The sequence below is a fragment of the Centruroides vittatus genome, unplaced genomic scaffold, assembly GCF_030686945.1.
Source record: "Centruroides vittatus isolate TY-2023 unplaced genomic scaffold, ASM3068694v2 contig_747, whole genome shotgun sequence".
Taxonomy (NCBI): Eukaryota; Metazoa; Arthropoda; class Arachnida; order Scorpiones; family Buthidae; genus Centruroides; species Centruroides vittatus.
In genome coordinates, this window is record NW_027122483.1 from 1,100,720 (window position 1) to 1,122,001 (window position 21,282).

Below are 21,282 nucleotides of genomic sequence, written 5' to 3' on the forward strand. Positions count from 1 at the left end.
ATATAATTTAATAAATATCTGTATAAACACCGAATAAATATATGAATATTTTAAATGAATATAATGTTCATAAATATGTTGGAATAAAGAAGAAAATATGGTAAACATGATTGCAATTACCAAGTAAAACCGCAGGAATTATTCGTTGAACGTATAAATATAGAAGAACAAATATAATTAATCTCGTTATAACTCATTTAAGTGCAGATTAATGTTATAACACGGCTAGCAAATATATAAATGTGTTAATGAATATGTAAATGTTATAGATGAATATGTAACTAATAACATAGAATTATAATAAAGGTGAATGTAATTTAATAACGTGGAAATGGTACATCTACTTTAATGAACATAGAAGTGTAATGAACACCAATATAACACGAGCATTTGAATATTTTATTGAGCACAGGCGTAACAAACACACAGGTAACAAACATATAAATTTTTAAAGAACGCAAACAAACGTACTAGACGTTAATGTAAGATATAGGTTCTTTTAACAGGTATACAGAAGTATAACAAACATCAGAATTATAAAAATTTAACGTCAAATATATTTAATTTAAGGTATATTTAGGGCCTTTCAATTAAAACCCGAAAGGGCCTATGTTGTAGCTTGTTTAGTTTGCGTGTAAACCTGACAATAGGTAAGAAATTACACTTGATTAGTTTAGATATTAGTTTGAATACATTTTATACATAAACAATAGCCAGAACAAACAGAATTGTTCATTTAATCGAAAGTTCACTAAGTGAATATAGAAGTTAATTCTTTAAATTAAATATGTTTTTATATTATGGTGTGTCTTAATGAACTGGAATATTACGGCCGGATTTAAAGTGCCCTAAGCTAAGAGGCTCTAAGTTGTAACTTGTTTAGTTTATGTATACACCTGGCACCGAGGCAAATAATTATCAAATGTACACTTGATTAAACAATTACGCAGCGAAAGATACAATGAATACTATTAGACACCTAAACTGCATTCGTACTATCAGGACAATACGAATGCAGTTTAGGTGTTTAATAGTGTTCATTTACACGAATTTAACGTCATTTCCTCACTTAAGTAATGAGGAAATGTTAAAATGACGTAACGTGTGCATTGTCTCGATGTAAGGTGCACGTTTCTAGAATCACGATCGCGTTAATTAAAGAATGAACAGTTATATAATTATAGAAGAATATTTATTTCAGAAACAAATATCTTTCATACAATTTTTTTAATTATCTTTCTTTACAGTTAACAAAGATAAGTACACTCTTAGCATTTATAGGATATACATGAACACATTTATATAATTCCCAGTTTATTTTGTTGAAAGGTTCAAGCTCAAGTACATCGCAATTTTTTGATATATTTATTATTATTATTATTATTTAAAATTTAAAATTCCTTGAAAGATTAAAAGCAGTTTTGTTCACAATATTTTGGCACAAACATCGAACACATTGACAGACAGCTGAACATGGCAGTATATAGATTAACACGAAGACAATGTATTGTAACTTAATTGTTAGTAAAATAATAATAATAATAATAATAATTTTATTATTATTTATAATTAAAGAGTGGCCCAAGTCAGTTAACCGCGCATTTTCTTTGCAATTCATTCAGAAATTTTTATAAAAAAAGTTAGCACTTTGCTAGTGTCCCAATACGTCGTAATTTGTGTATTGAACAGAAGGGACTTTCTATCGCATATTGAACAGAAGGGTTTTCGTATTGAAGCGTTTTCGTATCGAACAGGAAGGTTCTTGTATTAAATAGGACGGTTTTTGTATTGAAGTGTTTCAAGTTGAACAGGAAAGTTATCAAATGGAACAGATGCGTTCATGTATTAAAGAGGAAATTTCTTGTGTTGTATAGATAGGTTCTCGTATTGAAGAGGTAATTTTTCTTGTTGTGTAGATTGGTTCTCGTATTGAAGAGGAAAGTTCTCGTATTGAACAGATGTATTCTTGTATTAAACAGTTCCCGCATTGAAGAGATCTCGTATTGAACATGCAATTTCATATTTAAACAAATTTTTTCAAGTAATAAAGTATTTAACTAAAGCAGAAAATTGACCTTTACTACGGTTAACCGATTTTGGACCACCCTGTACACATACCAAGATTTTATTTTGATTTTATTTTATTTCTTTTTGTACTTTTAAAAGCTTATTTTTTGAAATTTTACAAAATTACACATTTTTCTGCATATAATTCTCTTATTAATTAATTTGATTTTCTTTTTTAAAATATTGCAATTAACATAGGAATGTGTGCAAAAATAAAAACATAACATTAATATATATCTTTGTGTGATATATATATATATATATATTTATATTTATTTATTTATATATTTATATGTGCATCAAGATTATAATTTGAAAGTATTAACAAATATTTTGATAGATAATTATTATATTTTTTTTATGATTTAACAATATTAAATTCTATTTTACTTGGTGATGAACTTGATGGACTGTTGAAAATGAATGCTGAAGGCCTCGTTTGAACACATGATGGAAATATATACATAAATATATATACCTTTAATAATAATAATATAACATTAGGATAGCTATTAATATGGTAAACGACGAAATTCCATTCATCTTCCCACCGTCACCTGCAAGTAAATAATAGAAATTTTAGTTAAATACAGTCTTAAGTACACAGGGTGGCCCAAAATCAGTTGAACGTGTTTTGTTACGCGCGCTTTGTTAGCTGACTTTTGGATCATCCCTGTTAAATGACAATAGAAACAATTGTCTAAATTCGGAGTTTTTGAGGCTAATTAAATTGTAATACCCGTTTAATTGCATATTTAATGCGTTGGCACGAATTGAAAGCTAATGAATTTCAGTTAATTTTTAATTATAATCAATACAATTTTTCTTTATAACTTTTGAACTCTTACAATTACTTATTAAAATGCAATTTCCATGCTAACATAAGAAGGATGATGACGAAATTTATGAATTTAAGTGGATTAGATTGGCAACATAACCATGGACAAGAGGAATGCCTCCCAGGAGAACTTTCTAATGAAAAATTGGCGCCCATTTAGGTGTTAGACACGTAAAAAAATTCCAGAAAATTCCATGTAACCATCCCTTTGGTCAGGTGCAAACCCGTGACCAACTATCAGTGTTCAGTGATAATTCGTGACTAACTACAAACTTCAGTATCGACTCGGCTATTTGGTGATTGGTGGAGTGAATTGTAACGACGCTAAATATATGAAAGAATCATATTTAAATACGTAAACATCTCCATCTTGCTTGCAGTTAATGATTATAATTTGCTTTAGCTTTTTGGAAAATACCATTAATCAATCTTCTCACCAATCTTTACGAAAAGAATTGCCATTAAATTATCTTCATACTAACAGGTTGGTATGAAGATACAGCAGTTTAAGAGTACTTTTCTTTTTTAATCTTTATAAGAAAGATTAGCCCATCTTCGCTTCAACTGTTACGGAGATTAGTTAACGACAATTATTTTCATAAAGATTATTAAGAAGATTCTTGAATGGAATCTCTTGCAATTCTCTTCGTACCAATTGATATGATGATCGTTTAATGACATTTTCTATGAAAACATGGAAATTATTGTACAGATTATGCATAATTATGTACAACGCTTGCCCGCTATCAATAACGAAAACAGGAAGGCATTTATTGAACTCTATCGAGTATAGGAAGATCATGACATTGAGAAATGACGTAGACATAGTTTTCGAGCCGAATTCTTGTTCGAAATGCCAAAAATTTTAGAAAGGATTATTTAATTTTTGGCAGATTTTTTAAAATTACAATTCCAATTCAAATAGCATTTTCAATACCAATTAGCAACTTGTTAAGCTAATTAATTAGTTATTAATCAACACAAAGAGCTGAAAATACACAAAAAATATAGCCGTCTAGACATATTTTTATCCGAAAATTAGGATAAAATTTTATAAAAATTTTATTTTGAAACTTACCGCAATAAGGTCGATCGCTAACAATATATCCCGATTCGTCTTGCCAAGTATCATTAATGCAGACGAGATTTTTGGTTTTCTCATCGTTGCAATTATATATGAGAATGGAACCATTTGCAGGCTGATCCCAACACGAATTCTCGATATTAGTGGTGTTAACGTATCCTTCTCCGGCATCCGGATAATCTATTGGGCATCCTCGCTCTGAAAGTCAAGATAAATGGCGTTTTTATTCAACATGTAGCAGTAAAATAATCGATTTAACGAATAATCGATTGTTAAAAGAGCATAAAAGTGGAAAATCTACCAGAAAAATGCGTTAAAATCCCCTCAAAAATTAAATAAAATGAAGAAATTTTCTCTACTTTCATTCAGATAATTTTATAAATTTATTGTAACCTCATTAAAACAGTATTTTTTTAAAAAAATAATTAAAAAAATATTAAATTTAAACATTTTAATTAATAATTACATATACAATTGTTTTATTTAAAAATTAATAATAAAAAAAATAATTTAGAAAATTTTAAGAATAATTTAGTTATTATATTTAAATTAAAAAAACACATTACTGCCATCTAACGGGTATTATTTGAACTATTATTTAAAGATTATTTTTTCATTATTACGATTTAATTTTCAGTGTCGCCATCTGCAGTAAAGCTACTTAAATAATTATGTTAAAAAAACATTTAAAATTTAATTTATAGTTATCAGCTAATTAAAAGCTTGATTTTATTGTTAATAAAATTTATATGTATAATTTTTGTAATAATTTGAATTAATTTTACTGTCGAAATTAATGGAAAAAAATAATTTAAATATTTCACGAGGCATGATGCTAGAAGCACCCTCTTGAATGACGTGGAAAGCGACTACATGATTTTTTTAATTAATTTAATTGATATATAAATAAATATTGACATTTTTTATTTATTTACAAATAGCTCATTACAGTAATTTTTTATATTTTTTCTGTTATTTTACGTGTTAAAACTACCATTTTTGAGGAGCAACCCCCCCAGACTCGTTCGCTTTTTCGATATGTATGTATAATTTGACGTCAATTTGACGTCATTTTGAAAATTTCTTATTTTAAAAATGTCTGAATGACGTCAATTTGACGTAATATTAAATTGAAACTTGACAGAACGAATACAGTTCACTTGTAATTTTCAATCCATAACGGTTTAGTCATGTGCCACTAGATGCGGTGACTAATGTATAAAGCAGCAGGTAACGTTTTCCTGAATTAATAATGAGTAATTCAAATTTAATGAATCATATTATGGATTTTTTTTTTTTTCAAAACGTGCTACCGATTTTGAAGGTGAAACTTACACGGAAGCCATTTTGTTGTAAGTAAAAACAGTAGTGTCGCTAATGCTAGTAATGTTACTACTGCTAGTAATGATAGATATTTTTAAGTGTATGCACTGTTTTTGACTAGTACTAGCAGTAGCAACACTTCTAATACATTGCTACTGCTAATACCGTTACAGTTATTAATAGTAGCAGTAATAACGGATTATTTTCTATGTGTATTAGCAGCAGCATCGTTAGTGCTTGTAGTAGCAATGTTCTGCTATCATTGCTACTGCTAGCAGTGTTACTGTTGGCAGTAACATCATTATTATTATTACTAGCAGAAACAGTGATGCTCTTCTTAACGGTGAAATTAGCGAAAACGCTATTGCACTTTCAGAGACAACAATAGAGCAGTAGCAGTAATATTATACTGTAGTAACAATTGTTACACTAGTATTAATAGTAGAAGCAGCAGCAGTACGGTTACTACTACCGTTACTGCTGCTGCAGCAAGGCAACAGTAGCGATATTAATAGTAGAAACTGTTACTCTCACAACGTATCGATCTTCCAATTTAATCACACAAACAGTTTACGCTACTAATGACTTATACTTTAAAGAGCACAGTGCTTTTTTTTTCTTGTATACTTTTGTAACTAAAACTGATAAAGACCTCACCGAATTGTTACGCAGCAACAATAGGGATATTAGTAGTAGAAATTGTTACGCTAATAGCATATCGAGTCGGTTACATCGATCTTCACACCCCCCATACTGCGGTTAGTCACGTGACTGGACTCTACGTTTTACGTGATGAGGTAGAGAAGTAACATCAGCAGCAGGAGCAGCAGAATCTTTAATAATAAATGAATGAATTTACTGATTGAAGCTCGCTTTTTCTCTCCCCCTCCTCCCGTTTTAACTTGTGTTTATCAATTTCTAGTTAAGCGAAACTTTGTTAAAATTTATCGAATTTCTTTATAAGGCATGGCAATATTTGTTTACACGCACATTTCCGTGACGTTGTGGAAAAATTTTAGCCCACCCCTTCCCCTACATCATGCTTAGAAAGTTTAATGAGAAATGATAAGTAACACACGAAAGCAGATGGCGAGCTTCCGTTAAACACAACTGAAAAAATAAAATAAAATAAAAAAGAATTGACTAGTTGCAGGAGTTTAATTAGAAATGGATGCAATTTTCCAACCCCTCTGTTTTTTTATTTTTAAAGGTTGAAATGTTCGTAGAACTCTAAACACATACTTTCAATTGGTTCTGGGTATGAGAGTGATGCTTAGATGAAGCACTCGACAGTTGTTACGTATTCAAGATTCTGTTGAAATCTCGAGAAAAATAATAAAAAAAATTAATGAATAATAATGTATTTTAGAATATTTCGTGTGTTTTCTTGATATTCAAATTAAGTTTTTGGTGTTTAAAATAATAGTTTTTGTGTAAATTAATGCAAATAAGTCGACTTTGAAGGGGGGGTGTATCCAGAAAAATGATGGAAACGGTGGATTTACTGTTAAATTTTAAGCTAAATGAGTTTAAAATTTATTTATTTATTTATCTAACCTTATTTTAAGGTCGATTATAAGGTAAATTATGCTAATAACTCAGCAGTAAAGTTAGAGGTTCTCTAGAGAAGAGAATCAAAATTTGAGGAATTTCTAATTAAGTTCGGAGCTTTATATTAAAACTGTCGTTATGAAAATAATTTGTTTTTATTGTTTTATAAATAAATATTCGATATTTAAACTACTTTAAAGATAAATTATACAGAAATTAATTTTAAGAAACGTAACAGAAGCAACGAACAATGCTGATAAGCTTGCAGTAAAAACACCATTCAGAGGATAATTAAGAAAATCTCTGAATAAATCAGCATAAAAGTAATATCTCAAGTTAAAAATATAATATAAAATTCCGAGCTATCTTAGATATTTTTTAGATAAATCAGCTCCGGGACATATCTGAATAGAAAGAAATTTTTCTAACAAGAAAAATAAAAAATGGCGACTAAAAAAATACATTTGTATATATATAAAAACAAAGAATATTTAATCTTAAACCGCATTTATTTTAATAAACGAAGATAGAATCAGGGAAAAACATCCTCCCAATCTCTAATACTTTATCATTCAAACTAATTTTAGAGATCGAAAGTTATCGGGATGCTGAAGCTGTCGTGATAGCATCCACTCCAATTTTTCTCTCAATTTTTGTTTCTAATCTATAGATTCAGTCATTATCTTGCAGCAGAATCATCTTTCAATTTCCTAAAAATATTTCTCCCCCCTCTCACTCTCCTCTATCCCCTCTCTCCTCCACCTCCTCTTCTTTATCCTCCACCCCCTCTTTCTACCCCCTCTTTTACCCTCCTTCGCTCTTCCCATACTTTAATCATATTAAATTGTAAGCATTGTTAAGTCTAGCAAATAGCATCTGCACCTTGTAATTTATTTATGACTTATCCGGATAAAAATCTCTCTCGATTATCCGGAATTATTCGTCGCGTGCCAATTTACCGGGAATTATTTTATTATTATTATTATTATTATTATCATCATTTTTTAAATGTTGTTTTAAATTTGTTTCGCTTTCTAATTATGGGATGTCGATTAATGGGAGGGGTGACGTTTATTAAAATGTCACACACACGCGTATAAATCGCTGCTGGACGTCGCGCTGTAAGCTGCGTGATGCTAAATACTAGTTGTGATTAATTTAATCTGATTTTAAATACTGTTAATGAACCGTTTTTGAAGAGAATTTTATCTTATTTATGGGAGGTTATGACCTAGTTCAATGTAGAAAAAAACCCCTCAGCTTGGACACCCTTTTAAGTTAAACAACCTTTTACTGTAAGACGGACACTTTCATATGTCAACACTGATAAAGGATTCCAATTAGAAGTCTCGGGGACACCTGTCTAACTCGGACTCCTTACTGCAGAATGCTGTAGTGTCCAGCTTAAAGAGGTTTTAATCATCATTCATTCTTGTTTAAACTGGATGTACACATCACACTATATTATGTTAATTTAAATGGATTATACGCTGTGTAAACAATGACAACGATTATATATATATATAGATATTATTATCAATTACAATCATATAATTATCAAAATTATGTACAAATCTCTTAGTAAAACAGCAAATGCTGTGTTTGATGTATCGTATAACGTTCACTTCTATTAAGATTTTCACGCTTGTTGTACAAATGTAAAAGCTCTTTTACGTGTTAATTAAGGAAAATTCCGGTGTATTATCGATATATGGAGGGACCCAATTAACCATTAGTACTCCATTCAAACTCTTCTTATTCGATATACACACACAAGACGTTGAATCGCTTGCAAAAACATTCGTGGGGCCATCTGTATATTTCCAAATTAGGCTGTTATCAGGTATCAGCGTGTGGCAAAATATTCATTATAAGCCGAGACACGAATCAAAGAGGAAAAACACTGAATAAATAACAACCTTAAGCGTATTTTATCTGAATACAATGGGGAAAAATGTCGGCAAATTCAGAAGATGGATCCAACGTATTGCATCCTTCTAAGAATTCAATATATAATGTATTCATGCTATCAATATTCATCATTTTTTATATTAAATACAAGATTGAAGCGATTTTACGCAAAATATACGAATATATTAATCAAAAACTATCGAAAAAAGCCCAGAAACATTTTAAAAAATCTTAAAAATCACTCATATATGACGTATAACGTTCCTTTGTTACGTAGTATCGATTTCAACCAAACAGAAGAATACAATTTTATGAATAAATCAATTACAAACGACTTGTTTAGACATGTTGTAAAATACGACATAATCAGTTAACCCTCCGTGAGTCGCTAGGAATCGTTCTCTTACTTAGGTCGCATGGGTCTGTCAGACCCGTCATTTTTATTTTGAAATTAATAAATTTTTTCTATCGCGTAGAGGAACTACAATTTTTTCGTTAAATTCTACGCTTTGTTTTCTATCTAGTAGTATAAATTACTTCTGTATTGACGAAATTGTCTTTTTAATATTTATTTTTACGTAATTTGATGAAAAAATCACAAAATAATAAACATATCAAATTTCAACTCGCTGTAAGTTATCTGACGTTTCACCGATAATCATCGGGTTTGTTTTCAAATGGGGAAGAAAGTTCACTCATTCGTGTGAAGTCAGTAGAAATTCAGTACTACTGCTAAAAATTTTTTAAATAGATTTCGCGTTACCCCCTTTCGCGAGAGTCAATAAACGTTAATTGTTTTATGGCTCTATTAAAAAATGCTTATTTTTGGGTTTAAAATCGACTAATTGACAACTGTTTTATTTTGTTTTACTCATTAGAATGTCATCTTTAAGATTTAACAGATAGTTTTGTTAGATTTTCACACATGAATTTTATTTTTAATTTTTAATGTGATATAGTCGTGTGTTAGGCTTAACTCGATCACCTAATTCAAAAATTGACATCGGTCAAAATATTATTCAATTTATCAAAATTCTTTGTTGATAGTTTAGATATAAATGTTTTCTCTGCACGAAATGAATCGATCGAAAAAATAATGAGGGGCCCATCAAAAATTCGGCAATTAATGACATGTTGTCGATTCTGTAATTTGTTTTTTTTATAATATAAAATATTCACACAATAAAACTGTAAAAAGGCATGCATATCAATATCTGAATGTTATCAAAATGCAATTATCAAAAATTTTATAATTTTCACAATTTGTATTATCTTAATTTAGTTTTAAAGTTTTTTGTCGCGCTTTGTGTATCGCGCGACAAAACAGTCGCAACGCGATCAAACGCAGCGATTTCATTCATAATTACTTATGTAGATCGGGCTAACTTTTCAGGTTTGTTTTGTTGTGCCGCGATGAAAAATGAATAAATAATAAAAGCAGATTATAATTAAAAGTATTTTTATCAGATTAATCTGAATTATTAGATTATAGAATAATTATAGCTATGCGATATGATTGTCGCGTAGTTGTAATTATTTTTCTTATATCTAATTCCTTAATGTTTAGGGTCTAATTAGCTAACTTCTAGTTGTTATATTTCGTATGAACGTGTAAGCATCGTTTCAAAATTGTCTGGTGGGAATTGACTGAGATTAGAACTACCCTCCACGTAAATCAAGGTTATAATGTAAACAAACGTTAGACAATCGCCCAGTGACGTAGCGTGGGTGTCAGCCGCCTGGGGCGGAGGAAAATTTCCCTGCCCTCTTATTTAGGTATTTTTACAAGATGATATTATTTATTGTGAAATTTTGCCGCTCTCACTACGCTACGCCACTGCAATCGCCGAATTAAAATTTAATTTTTATTTTAAATTTGTATTTTAATTTAAATTGACCAGTCGTAAACTGTAATATGTTTCTGATAAAATCTCAAAACAAATCGATTTCAGTCTAATTTTTAAAGAAAATCGATTTTCTTTAGAAAATTTTCCCGATCAATTTCTTCACTATGATGTAATGACGACAAAAGCAATACATTTTTACTTTTTTTCGGCACATAGGAGACCAAAGTGATCGCTTTAGTAAATGCAAACTTACTACTGTTTACTTTTCTATTTTTTATATTTAAAAATTCTGCAGGAATTTCTTTTCTATTTTTTCTGATGGTACCAACTAGCGTTAATTTGTCTTGCAATAAATCTGTAGCCAAACTGAAACTGGTGAACCAGTTATCGGTAGTTATATTACGGCCGCTGTTAACAATAGGCCTAGTTAATCTTTTCACTACACTGTCCGCAGAATTCGATACTGAGAAGGGTCCATCGGGCTGTTTTCCGCAGTAAACCTCTAAATTGTGCGTATAAAATGTTTTACTGTCTACTAGCAAGAATATTTTTATACCGTATTTATTTGGTTTACTTGGTATATACTGGCGGAATCCGCACCGCCCTCTGAATCCTTCCAGTTTCTCATCTACGGTACAGTATTCCGATACATTGTAATTCTTTATACAATTATTCGTAAATACATCTAAAAAAGTTCGGACTGCTGCTAATTTATCAAACTTTAGTCTTTCACCTCGCGTCTGTTTATCATCAAATCGGAGATTTGCTAACAAAAAACGAAAACGTCTCTCCGACATGGCCGTTCTTGCGATTTCGAATCCTGTACCGTCCGTTGTCCACATTTCGTTAACGTGACAGCGATTTACCTTTTTATACGCAGCAAGGTAAAATAATCCGATTAGTGCTTTTATTTCCTGCAGATCTGTTGTATTTGCATCACGTTCTCTTTCGTAATGCGGTTGTACTTTTTGTATTTGTTGATTTGTGTGTATGACTATGATATCTAAAATATCATCTGTTACGAACAGATTCCAACATTCAAAAATAGACCTTGCGTTTGTAGCCTCTCCAATGGGACCAGGTATAAGATAAATCAAGTTCTCTCTTCTTGTCTTCGTTGCAGGATATTCCCACATACTCCATCTGGTTCCATCGCGAGCTAGGAAAAAACAATGCTCACCTGTTTGTGATGACGAGGCTGCTACTTGTGATGATGAGGCAACTGCAGGTGAGCCTACTTCTGATATATCTTCGTTTTCCTCTTGCTCGGTGTCTGTATTCTCAGATCTAACTTCTACAAAATCACATTCTTCTTCCGAAGAAGCATCTTCATATACTATATTCTCGATCTCTGAATCGATCATAAAATCTCCGTACATTTTTACTTTACTATAGACAAGGCACTCAAATATAGTCTATTAGGCCAGGCTTGTTTCTCCTAGTTTCAACGGTGGCATTGCCTTATATACAGTTTTTAGATCTGTTGGCCGACCAATCAGGAGCTAACTCGGTTGCTCTCCTGCAAATCTGTTTCAGTTGGCATATCTGTCTCAACATGTCTAGAACTGAGGCTATCCGATATTTTCAGAAAACGAGTTCTAACGACTAAAACCAGAATTCTCCTCTCACTACTCGACAGGTCTTCTTGAATGTACTAGTCTAACTCAGAAGCAGAAATGAACTAAAAACGCCATAAAAGTGATTTAATGACACACCGATCTCTTCTGACGGCTTTATTTTGTTTAAAGTATATGAGAATATACATTAAACAAAATAAACTTGACAGAAAAAGGGCAAAGTACTGAAAAGCGTCCCGACAAATAAAAAAAAAAGGAATAAACAAATGTAAACAAATCATGTGTTATTTAGATTACACTGTATTGTGAAAAATAATCAAAAAAGAAAATTGATACCGATTCAGATATAAAGGCCGGTTTATTACTACAGTACAGTAAATATATTACAGTTTACGGTGTTTAATTTTTTTTTAATACAAATTTAAAATAATACTAAAATTCACAACTAGATATTCCATAGACTTACTATAGGAAAATGGAGTTTCCAGGAAATATTCATTGCTAAACAATTTTAAAAACATGTTTACTCATCTGAACACTGTCGAACATTTAATTAGCAATTTATAGCTTATAACGCGATTAAAACAAAAGAATTTATAGCGATTGTGTAAATTCGATTACCAAGATCATTTCCGAGGGGGCAGGACATTTTTTGAAATTTTATAGCTAGACTGTTTTCACAAGTTTCTGATTACTTAGTAAAAGTGAAAAAAGCCAACTTGCATCGCCCAATATACGAGGAATAATCATAAATTAATTATAAAAGTGATAAATAAAAATTATATGATAAGAATAAAAAATAATTAAATTAATTAAAAAGTAATTAGACATTACTTTTAAAAACAATATTATAACAAAAAAAACAAAAATTTAAATATACAAATAAATAACGATATGATAGGATTTAATAAACACCGCGCGACAACTTAAATGCGATAAAGTTATTGAGACACTCGCTATCGGCAACGGCGACAAATTAAACGTTTTTTTTTTACCCCCATCATGAGTCGCATGGGTCTGACAGACCCAAAGTATTTTTTTTCTCAAAAATGAGCGTTGTTATTCAAAAATATTTAACAGCATGTTAATCGGGATAGAAAGTTAGAAGAATATTAATTTTTTCAGATTTTTTGGAAAATATTCAATATTAAAAAATTTTAACTAAAGTTCGCGCCGGGTATGTCAGACCCGTTCGACTCACGAAGGGTTAAATTTCTCAATGACCTTCCCCCAAGGTCTGACGTGTTTCCGTTTCTTATTTAACGCCATTATAAAGCCGGAAGGTGAGTGTTAAATATGGCGCCATTATTAAAACACTAAAACATTCATTAAAACGGGGTAAAACCTCGTGAGAGTGCTACGCTGCATTAGTTTACTATAGGAAGTCGACGAAGAGTGTTATAAAGGGGGAAAAACGTTCAATTAAAATTAATGAAGTCGATGACGCTTATCTGTAGCTAAATCATGAATTTTTAATGAGGTATTAGTTAATTATACATTATTAAAACTGCATTAAGTGGTGAGTAACGCTTAACTAAGCGCCATACTTTTGACAGTCCGGCATCTTTGGGGAGGGGGCATCTTCACGTTGTGTTCATCATCTTGGGATTAAGTGCGAATGTTAATCAGCATCAGCTAATTATTATCTTGCTTATTTATGTATAAATTTGAGTGAAAATGGCGGCGGACATCATCATTAACTTCACCTCTCACCCCCGTTTCGTGGCTCTTCCAGTCGATCGTGTGGCTTATAATTGGGCGAATCAATAGATGATTTTTTTCGCCACAAAGGGACATGAAAAAGTAGAAAAGAATAGAGAAAAAAGGGATGTTGAACCGTGTCAAAAGGCAAGAGAACAATAGGAGAACAGTAAATAAATATAAGAGATAGAAAACACGGTTTGAGAGTGAGGAAGTGGAGTTTATTGTTGTAGAAAATGGAGGAAATGTTAGATTACTAAATAAATTGTCGAGATAATAAATAAATAAAATCAATTTTCTTGACAATAATTCCTTATTTAAGAGGTTTTTATCGATTGTAGATGAATAGGTGCCTTTTACAGAAGGGCTGGAAACAATACCTCCAATAAAGGTCACCCCCAAACAGTGAAACGAATAACCTTCGAACAACGGCCACTTTTTAACGTTCTCGTCATTGGCTGTTGTTTGGAGGTTTGGCTGTATTCAGAATCGATTTATTGCCATCCAGTCCACCTCTGATCACGTTTGCAACTATCATTAGAAAGTATGTTTTTAAGGGTTTTTATCGATTTTAGATGAATAAATGCCTTTTCTAAACCTTTCAAAAAAGGACTACAAACAATTTAACTAAGTTAAATAGCCTCCAGAAACGGACACCTCGAACGGAAGGTTTTTCTTCTTTTGAGATGCTTACAAAATAACCTGCGAGTAGCGGCCAGTTTTTTGAGTGTCTTTGTCGGTGGTCGTTGTTCGGAGGTTCTAGTGTATTCGGAATCGATTTATTTCTCTGATAATTAGCATTTACTTGCCCTGATAGTACTTGCAGCCGCCATCATTAGAAAATGTAACCTGCAGATCTTTTCAACAAAGTTTTATCTCTTAAAAATGTGCGCTTTTAATCAATATTTTAGAAAATTGCTTCGGCTGATGATAATGATGATAAGCCCGTGTGTTGCAATGGAAATTTGAAAATATCGACAGATATTCTGTTCTTTAAAATGTAACAATTGGATAAATTTAATTGTATAATCAATACTTTCAAAGCTCATTTTTGCGTGTGAAACGTAATGAGAAGATGAACATAAGTCAGCAATTTTCTATAAAAGTGTGCCTAAGGATCACTTGTTTGATTAATTACTTAATAATATCTTCATTAAACCATGAAATTAATATATTTTAATGATTAACGTGTATTTTTCTGTACAGCAATCTATTATAGTACTACAAGCAGGCTAAAAAACAATATGGGTGGAAATTAACTAGGCATTTAAAAATGGCTATAATTTTTGTAATGTTAAAGCAATTGTAATAAAATTTATGCTTGCATATATATCAATCAATGAAATTTTATTTTCCTTGCATCAGTGTTGTGGGAGAGGCTACACGCGCAGTGGCAATAAAGATGGCCGACCACTTGTTTGTTCAAAAGCGAGTGCAGATTGCTACACGTTATGGAGAGTAGAAATCAGTTGTAGAGCAGAGATGGTGGCACACATGAAGAGTCGTCATGATACAATCCGTCCGAAAACAATCGAGATTTGTCATTCGAAGCTAAAGGACCACAGTTTCGATTGTGGACGAGAAAGAAGTGAAGACCGTCAGAGAAGTGGTCGTCCATCCACATGACAATCTGATGAAAACGTGTCGTTGGTGGATGACTCCGACGCCTACATTGAATATTAACGTATGCATCCGTATTTTAATTTCACAAAGTACACGTTTAATAATTTTCATCATTTTTGCTTTAGAAATATAGAAATTATAGAGATTTTTCGATGCCTAGTTACTTTCCACCCATCCTGTACATGGCATTGAAGAACAGATGAATGAACGTTATTTATTTTACTTAATTAAAAAATAAAAATAATGATTTATTAACCAAATTAACATATTTTTAATATATTTTTCTTCTATGCGCTTTTATTTATGAATTTTTCGTCTTTAAGTCTACTTCAAACCGGATATTATATATAAGTGTTTGATTGCGACAACTCAACACGTGGACGATCTGCCAAAGAAGATGCCACCCGGAAGGACTTTATAGGGCCCCTATTTAGTTTTTTACACACATGTAAAACCCGGAAAACTTCACGTGGCCAGGCGCAAACCCGCGACTAGTGTTCAGAAGTTTAATCCATTTGGACACTAGTGGGTGGTTGGTGTATGAAGAGAAATACAGGCAATGATTTAGAATCAATAGAACAGTATAGTCACAAAACAATGGGCGAATCCCCCTTCTGCAACTTACTCGTGTTTAAGACCTGATTTCTGACACATGGCTTTGTGTTTTGAAACAAATTCACGTGAATTATGTTTCCATATTAAAAAAGAGTATTGTGTAAGGAATAAGTGCGTTATTTTTATTAATAATTATAAAAGAGCAGAGGTATTCTGTGCGTTAAACAAATTTTTTATCCAAAGAATTTCGCTGAAGAGTTAACAATTGCTTACAGAAAAGGGGACTTCATACAGGGTAAATTCTTGTAGGTACAAAGTGAATTAGTAATCAATCACCCAACCTTTAGGCCCTAATAAGTGCTGCGACACTCTGAGCAAGAGTTAATTAGTTTTTGGCACCAGATCAATAAGATTTTCGTGAAACTACAGTTTAATAATAGTTTCCTGTAGTGCAGCGATTGCAACAAACTTCCATTCTAAAATACCGTTCTAACCATTTTCTAGCCCACTAAATTAACAAAAAAGAAACAGTTTCTGAATAGAATTAGACTCTTACAATACGTTTAAACACTAGTTTATATGTGAAAAACTCCAGAATCTTAGGATTATTGAGTGAGTTAAGACGTGACTATTGCTCTGGAGGATCATCCAATACTTGAGCCCTGTCCTTCAGAACAGTAGTTACGTCTTAACTCAATTTTTATCAGTAATCTGGTTCTTCCCTCATCATTAAGATCCTCACTAAACCCACGATGGGTTTCGTGCCTCACCATTGAAGACCTACCGACACCATGATGTTCGTCCTGTAGAGATTCTCTTATTGCACACATTACAGGAGAGTTTAAACCCTCCTCCCATGTTTCTATTCGTTTAATTTTTTAAAAACATTTTAAAAAAAATTAAGCATTTTCTGAAGTTATCTCAGTAACTTCTATGCTGTTCGTGCTCTATTTCCAGCAAGAATTGTAGTGAGTCTGTAGACCTGTACGTCAAATTTACACTTAAATCAACTCTAGTTTAACGTAGAGATTGATAATTTTATCTACTTTCGTCATCTCTCACTACGTGTAGGCTGAAAATAATGGGTGTAACCTATGATATGGGTGTTAAACTGTAGGAGTATTTGGTTCTATATTTAATTATGAAGAAATAAGAAAGCTCAACTTTGTGCTCCAACAACTCTTTAAATATTGGTTGCAGGTGGTTTCATTGGTTACAAAAGAGTTTGTTACTCAGAATTTTATACAGGGTGGCCTAAAGTAGGGGAGGAAATGTTGACGAAGGACATGCGTGATTGAGATATATAAACAATGACTATTACCTTTACCTTGTACTTGTACCTTTGTATACTTACTGCCTGAATACTATACGAGAAAGTATAAACGGACAAACACATACTGACTGACTTCTACCTGTCTAGAAGCCTTTAACTTTACAGAAGGTGGGCCAAGTTAGACTTTTGGCCCACCCTGTTTAACAGGAAATTAACCCTTTCACACAAGAAAATAATCGAGTTATTAGGTAAAGGGACTCACCTCCAAACATGTGTCTTTCAAAACCAAATTCGTAGTTGGTTCCATCCAAAACAAACTTACAGCTGAGTGTAAGATCTGTGACATTCTCGAAATCTTTCTTCTTATATATAGCGTGTATGGAGATTTTATAGGTTTTGTTAACAAGTGATTCGATATGCAAGCTGATACTTTGCTTTTCTTGAAGTCCTTCGAATATGCATTGAGGGAGTGGCCTTGGAAACACCCCAACGCACTTCATTTCAATGGTCTCTTCGCATGATTCTCGATTCAGAATGAATTTCCAATCAGAATCTTTGCAAGCATCTGAATAAAATGGAAGAGAATTAATTAAAATCTCATAGAGAAAAAGCGAGAAAGAGCTAAGTTTTCTTTAAAAGATAAAGATGAAGAGGAAAATGAAGCAGTGGATTCAGAGAGACAGCAAGATGAGTGAGGAAGAAGGATGCAGGAGAGTGAAAGATACAGATGAAACTTACTCAGTAGGATAACAAAAGTTTAGATAAAAGAAAGAAACACTTCCAGGATAGAATATTTAATTAAATTTTACACATAAAATGATAATATTTCAGTGTAAATTTTAGTATGAAACAAATGCATTTTTTTATGCTCTAATCAACATAAATTGAGTCCGTTCTAAGTAAAATACAAGCTGATTGTGCATATTATATTTTACCATTTAATTTATACAGGAAACTAATTTTAAAATAGAAAATTTAAGTAAAAAATATTAGTCTAATGCAGTAAAAAGGAATTATATAAAGCTACTCCCAAAAAAATAATTAAATTATCTTCTTACCCATTATTACGGGAAGGTAAAACTCAGATGTTTCTGACTTTTCATTGAGATAAGTTACAGAGCACTTATATTTTCCAGCCATCTTAATACTCGCTCTTTTAATGTGTATAGCGAAAGGATTCTTGTTCTGATCATCAATTTCTCCAGAGAAAATGGTATTTTTTTCTACATTTATGTACCTCCTCTTAGTATATATTCTCTCGCCGTTAAAATCCCAATATAATTTCTTAACTTCGTCAGGATTTTTGTTACGTACGTTACAGTAGAGCGTAACACCTTGACCATGAAAGACGTATTTTCCTGTATCAACATCCGACTTGTAATCTACTACCTCTTCTTTCTCTTCTTCCTCTTCTTCTTCATCTTCCTCTCCATGAATACCTTTAAAAGAAGAAAAAACTTCCTCATCTTTTTGTATATATATCCTATAAAAATACGTTACGGTTCTCAAATTTTTTTATGTATTCAGCAGGTAAGATAATTTCCCTAGAGGTAAAAAAAGGTAGAGTTTTCTTTATTGAAATTTGATATTTTAGCTTGTGTAATCTATAAAAGATCTGGAGGAACGTAACTTTCTATGAAAATAAATTATTAAAAAGGCAGTAGAGTGGTTTAAAGATCAGATAGCACGAGATGAAACTTTCCTGTTGAAGAAGTCCCATCGACGAATGGAATTTTTTTCCCCCCTTTGATAGGTGGATAAAATCGCTTTTAACACCTAAAATATGTATAAAATATCTTAATATTTACTAAAATATCAATCAGCATGATAACGTAATAGACAGTTATCACGGTCAACCATGTTTAAGTGGAAGATAAAGGGTGTTTTCCTTGCAGGAATTAGACTTAAGCGATCTCCAAGGTCACTGGACAATTGCTTCCTGTCAAATCATCCTAACAACTCATTCCTTTGACGTAAACGCTAAATATTATTAACCTCATTTTAATATATTATTTACTCTGATTAAGCATTTTGAACCGTCCTTTGTTAATTTACGCGGTGCCACCACCACCACCACCCCTTTGCACCCTTCCACCCCGAATTCCTGACGACTCGAGTGATGGCTTATTTTCGTGTGAAACGTAACTTTTAACCTCCGAATTGTTAAAAAAAACTCTAATTTTATACGAATAATAACGATTAGAATCCATGTTTAGGAAGTCACGTCACGGGTATCGATTATCTTGACGTCAAAACTGCACTGCAGTGCAATCGCCAATGGATATATAACGGTTTAGTTACGTTAGAAAATTATTAACATAATGAATTTACTCTGGCCGAAATCTATCCTAAACACAAAGGGGTCTTAGGGTAATTTCGGTGTTTATCGAATTGCACGCTCTGTGATGAAGTGTAACAATGCAAAAAGTAAATCGATAAACGTCACTTACCTCGGTACGTAACGAGTAACAGGATCAGAGATGCGAAATAGAGCGACCTTTTTCTATCCATTACCATGTATATTTACTTATTTTGTGTAGCGTAACTGAAAGCTTGGATAGCACTGGGCGTTACCTAAAGCAGCGCAACCAATAGTATGGTAGGCAGCTTCACAGTTTCGAGGCTTTCATTCATTACGCGCTGATCGATACGTTATGTTGAGTACACGAAAAGGCGAAAGATTTCCTTAAAGCGTTATTTATGCCAGCTTACCAACGTCACATCGAGTAGTCCTATTTTTGGAGGTGCTACACCTCTTCGAGGAGGAACAAGTTACGTGTTATTATTAGTTTATTCTTTTTTAGAATCGCTAGCAGAAGGAAAAAAAACACTACTACACTACCCCGTGTTGTAAAAGAAGTATAAGTAGAGGCGCTAAAAATTCGCATTTTTCTTAATTATAATTAAACATAATCGTTGAATATGATGTTATTAAGCGTTTAAACTCGTACCAGAGTAAAATTAGAGCGTTTAATCGAGTTTTTAAGCCTACTTTTCGATACTAGAATACCGTTTTTTATGCCGCTATAATCCTGAAAAATGCACTGTATTTGAATGAAAAACGTGCGATTTTTCAAATTTATGCCCGTATTTTCCTTTTTCGATATTAAATGAGTTTTATTCGAGGAAGAAAATGCCGAATTTTTTCTTAAAATTTTAAGTAAGGTGCCGCGATTTATGTTCCTTCTTGGCATATTTCCCATTGTATAACGCGAAGTGCATATTGATGAACATAAAAGAAAAGCCGCGTGGGCGGTTGTAAAAGCCAAAAAATTTGAATTTCTTCCAAGGGATTACATCATAACTCTTCCTGTTTTCGTCACAAACACGTAACGTACGTGCACCTTATTATTATTATCATTAATTATTATACGAAAACATAGCAGTCGGCGAGATATCAATGGACAAGATTTAATTCTAAACGGGAGGAAACACGGCTATTATACAAAATTATTATATTAAATAAATATTTACGTCATAAATTATTTTTAGAATTTAAAAATATCAATCTCAAACTTTTAAATTTAAGAATAAAAATAAATTTAATTTGCCAGGAAGTTTGATTTTTATCTCCAGGGGTCGCTGATAAAAGATTATACACGTGTCATGTGGAGAAAACACGTGAGAAAACGTGGGTATTTGTTTATAAACACAAATTAATTAAATGAACAGAATGTAGAAAATGATTCGGTTTATGTTACTCGATTTTAACTAATTGTAAATTAGAACAGATAAAATTGCAGCCATGTTGCTTATTTGTATCAAATTTGTCAGTTTGAATGAACTGATTGTCAAGGAATTAATTTAATTGTAATTAAAAAACCAAATAAACAGCAGATTGCTACGTTATATCGTGCGAACTGGCCTCATTTTTTTTTGAAAATCGCACTCATCTGTGCTGTTTTTTGAATAATATCAAACACGACACGTGT

The 21,282-nt window shown here is 32.0% G+C and overlaps 1 protein-coding gene across 1 annotated transcript; it reads right to left on the reverse strand.

The window, feature by feature from the left end:
* Positions 1-1,170: 1,170 nt before the first annotated feature.
* Positions 1,171-20,090, reverse strand: LOC136981177 (uncharacterized). Its single transcript, XM_067277460.1, has 5 exons — positions 19,801-20,090; positions 18,409-18,789; positions 17,613-17,915; positions 3,984-4,187; positions 1,171-2,624 (listed from the first exon to the last, which is right to left on the reverse strand). The coding sequence occupies exons 1-5, from the start codon at positions 19,865-19,867 to the stop codon at positions 2,548-2,550; spliced, it is 1,032 nt and encodes a 343-aa protein (XP_067133561.1). The 5' UTR covers positions 19,868-20,090; the 3' UTR covers positions 1,171-2,547.
* Between the last annotated feature and the right edge of the window lie 1,192 nt (positions 20,091-21,282).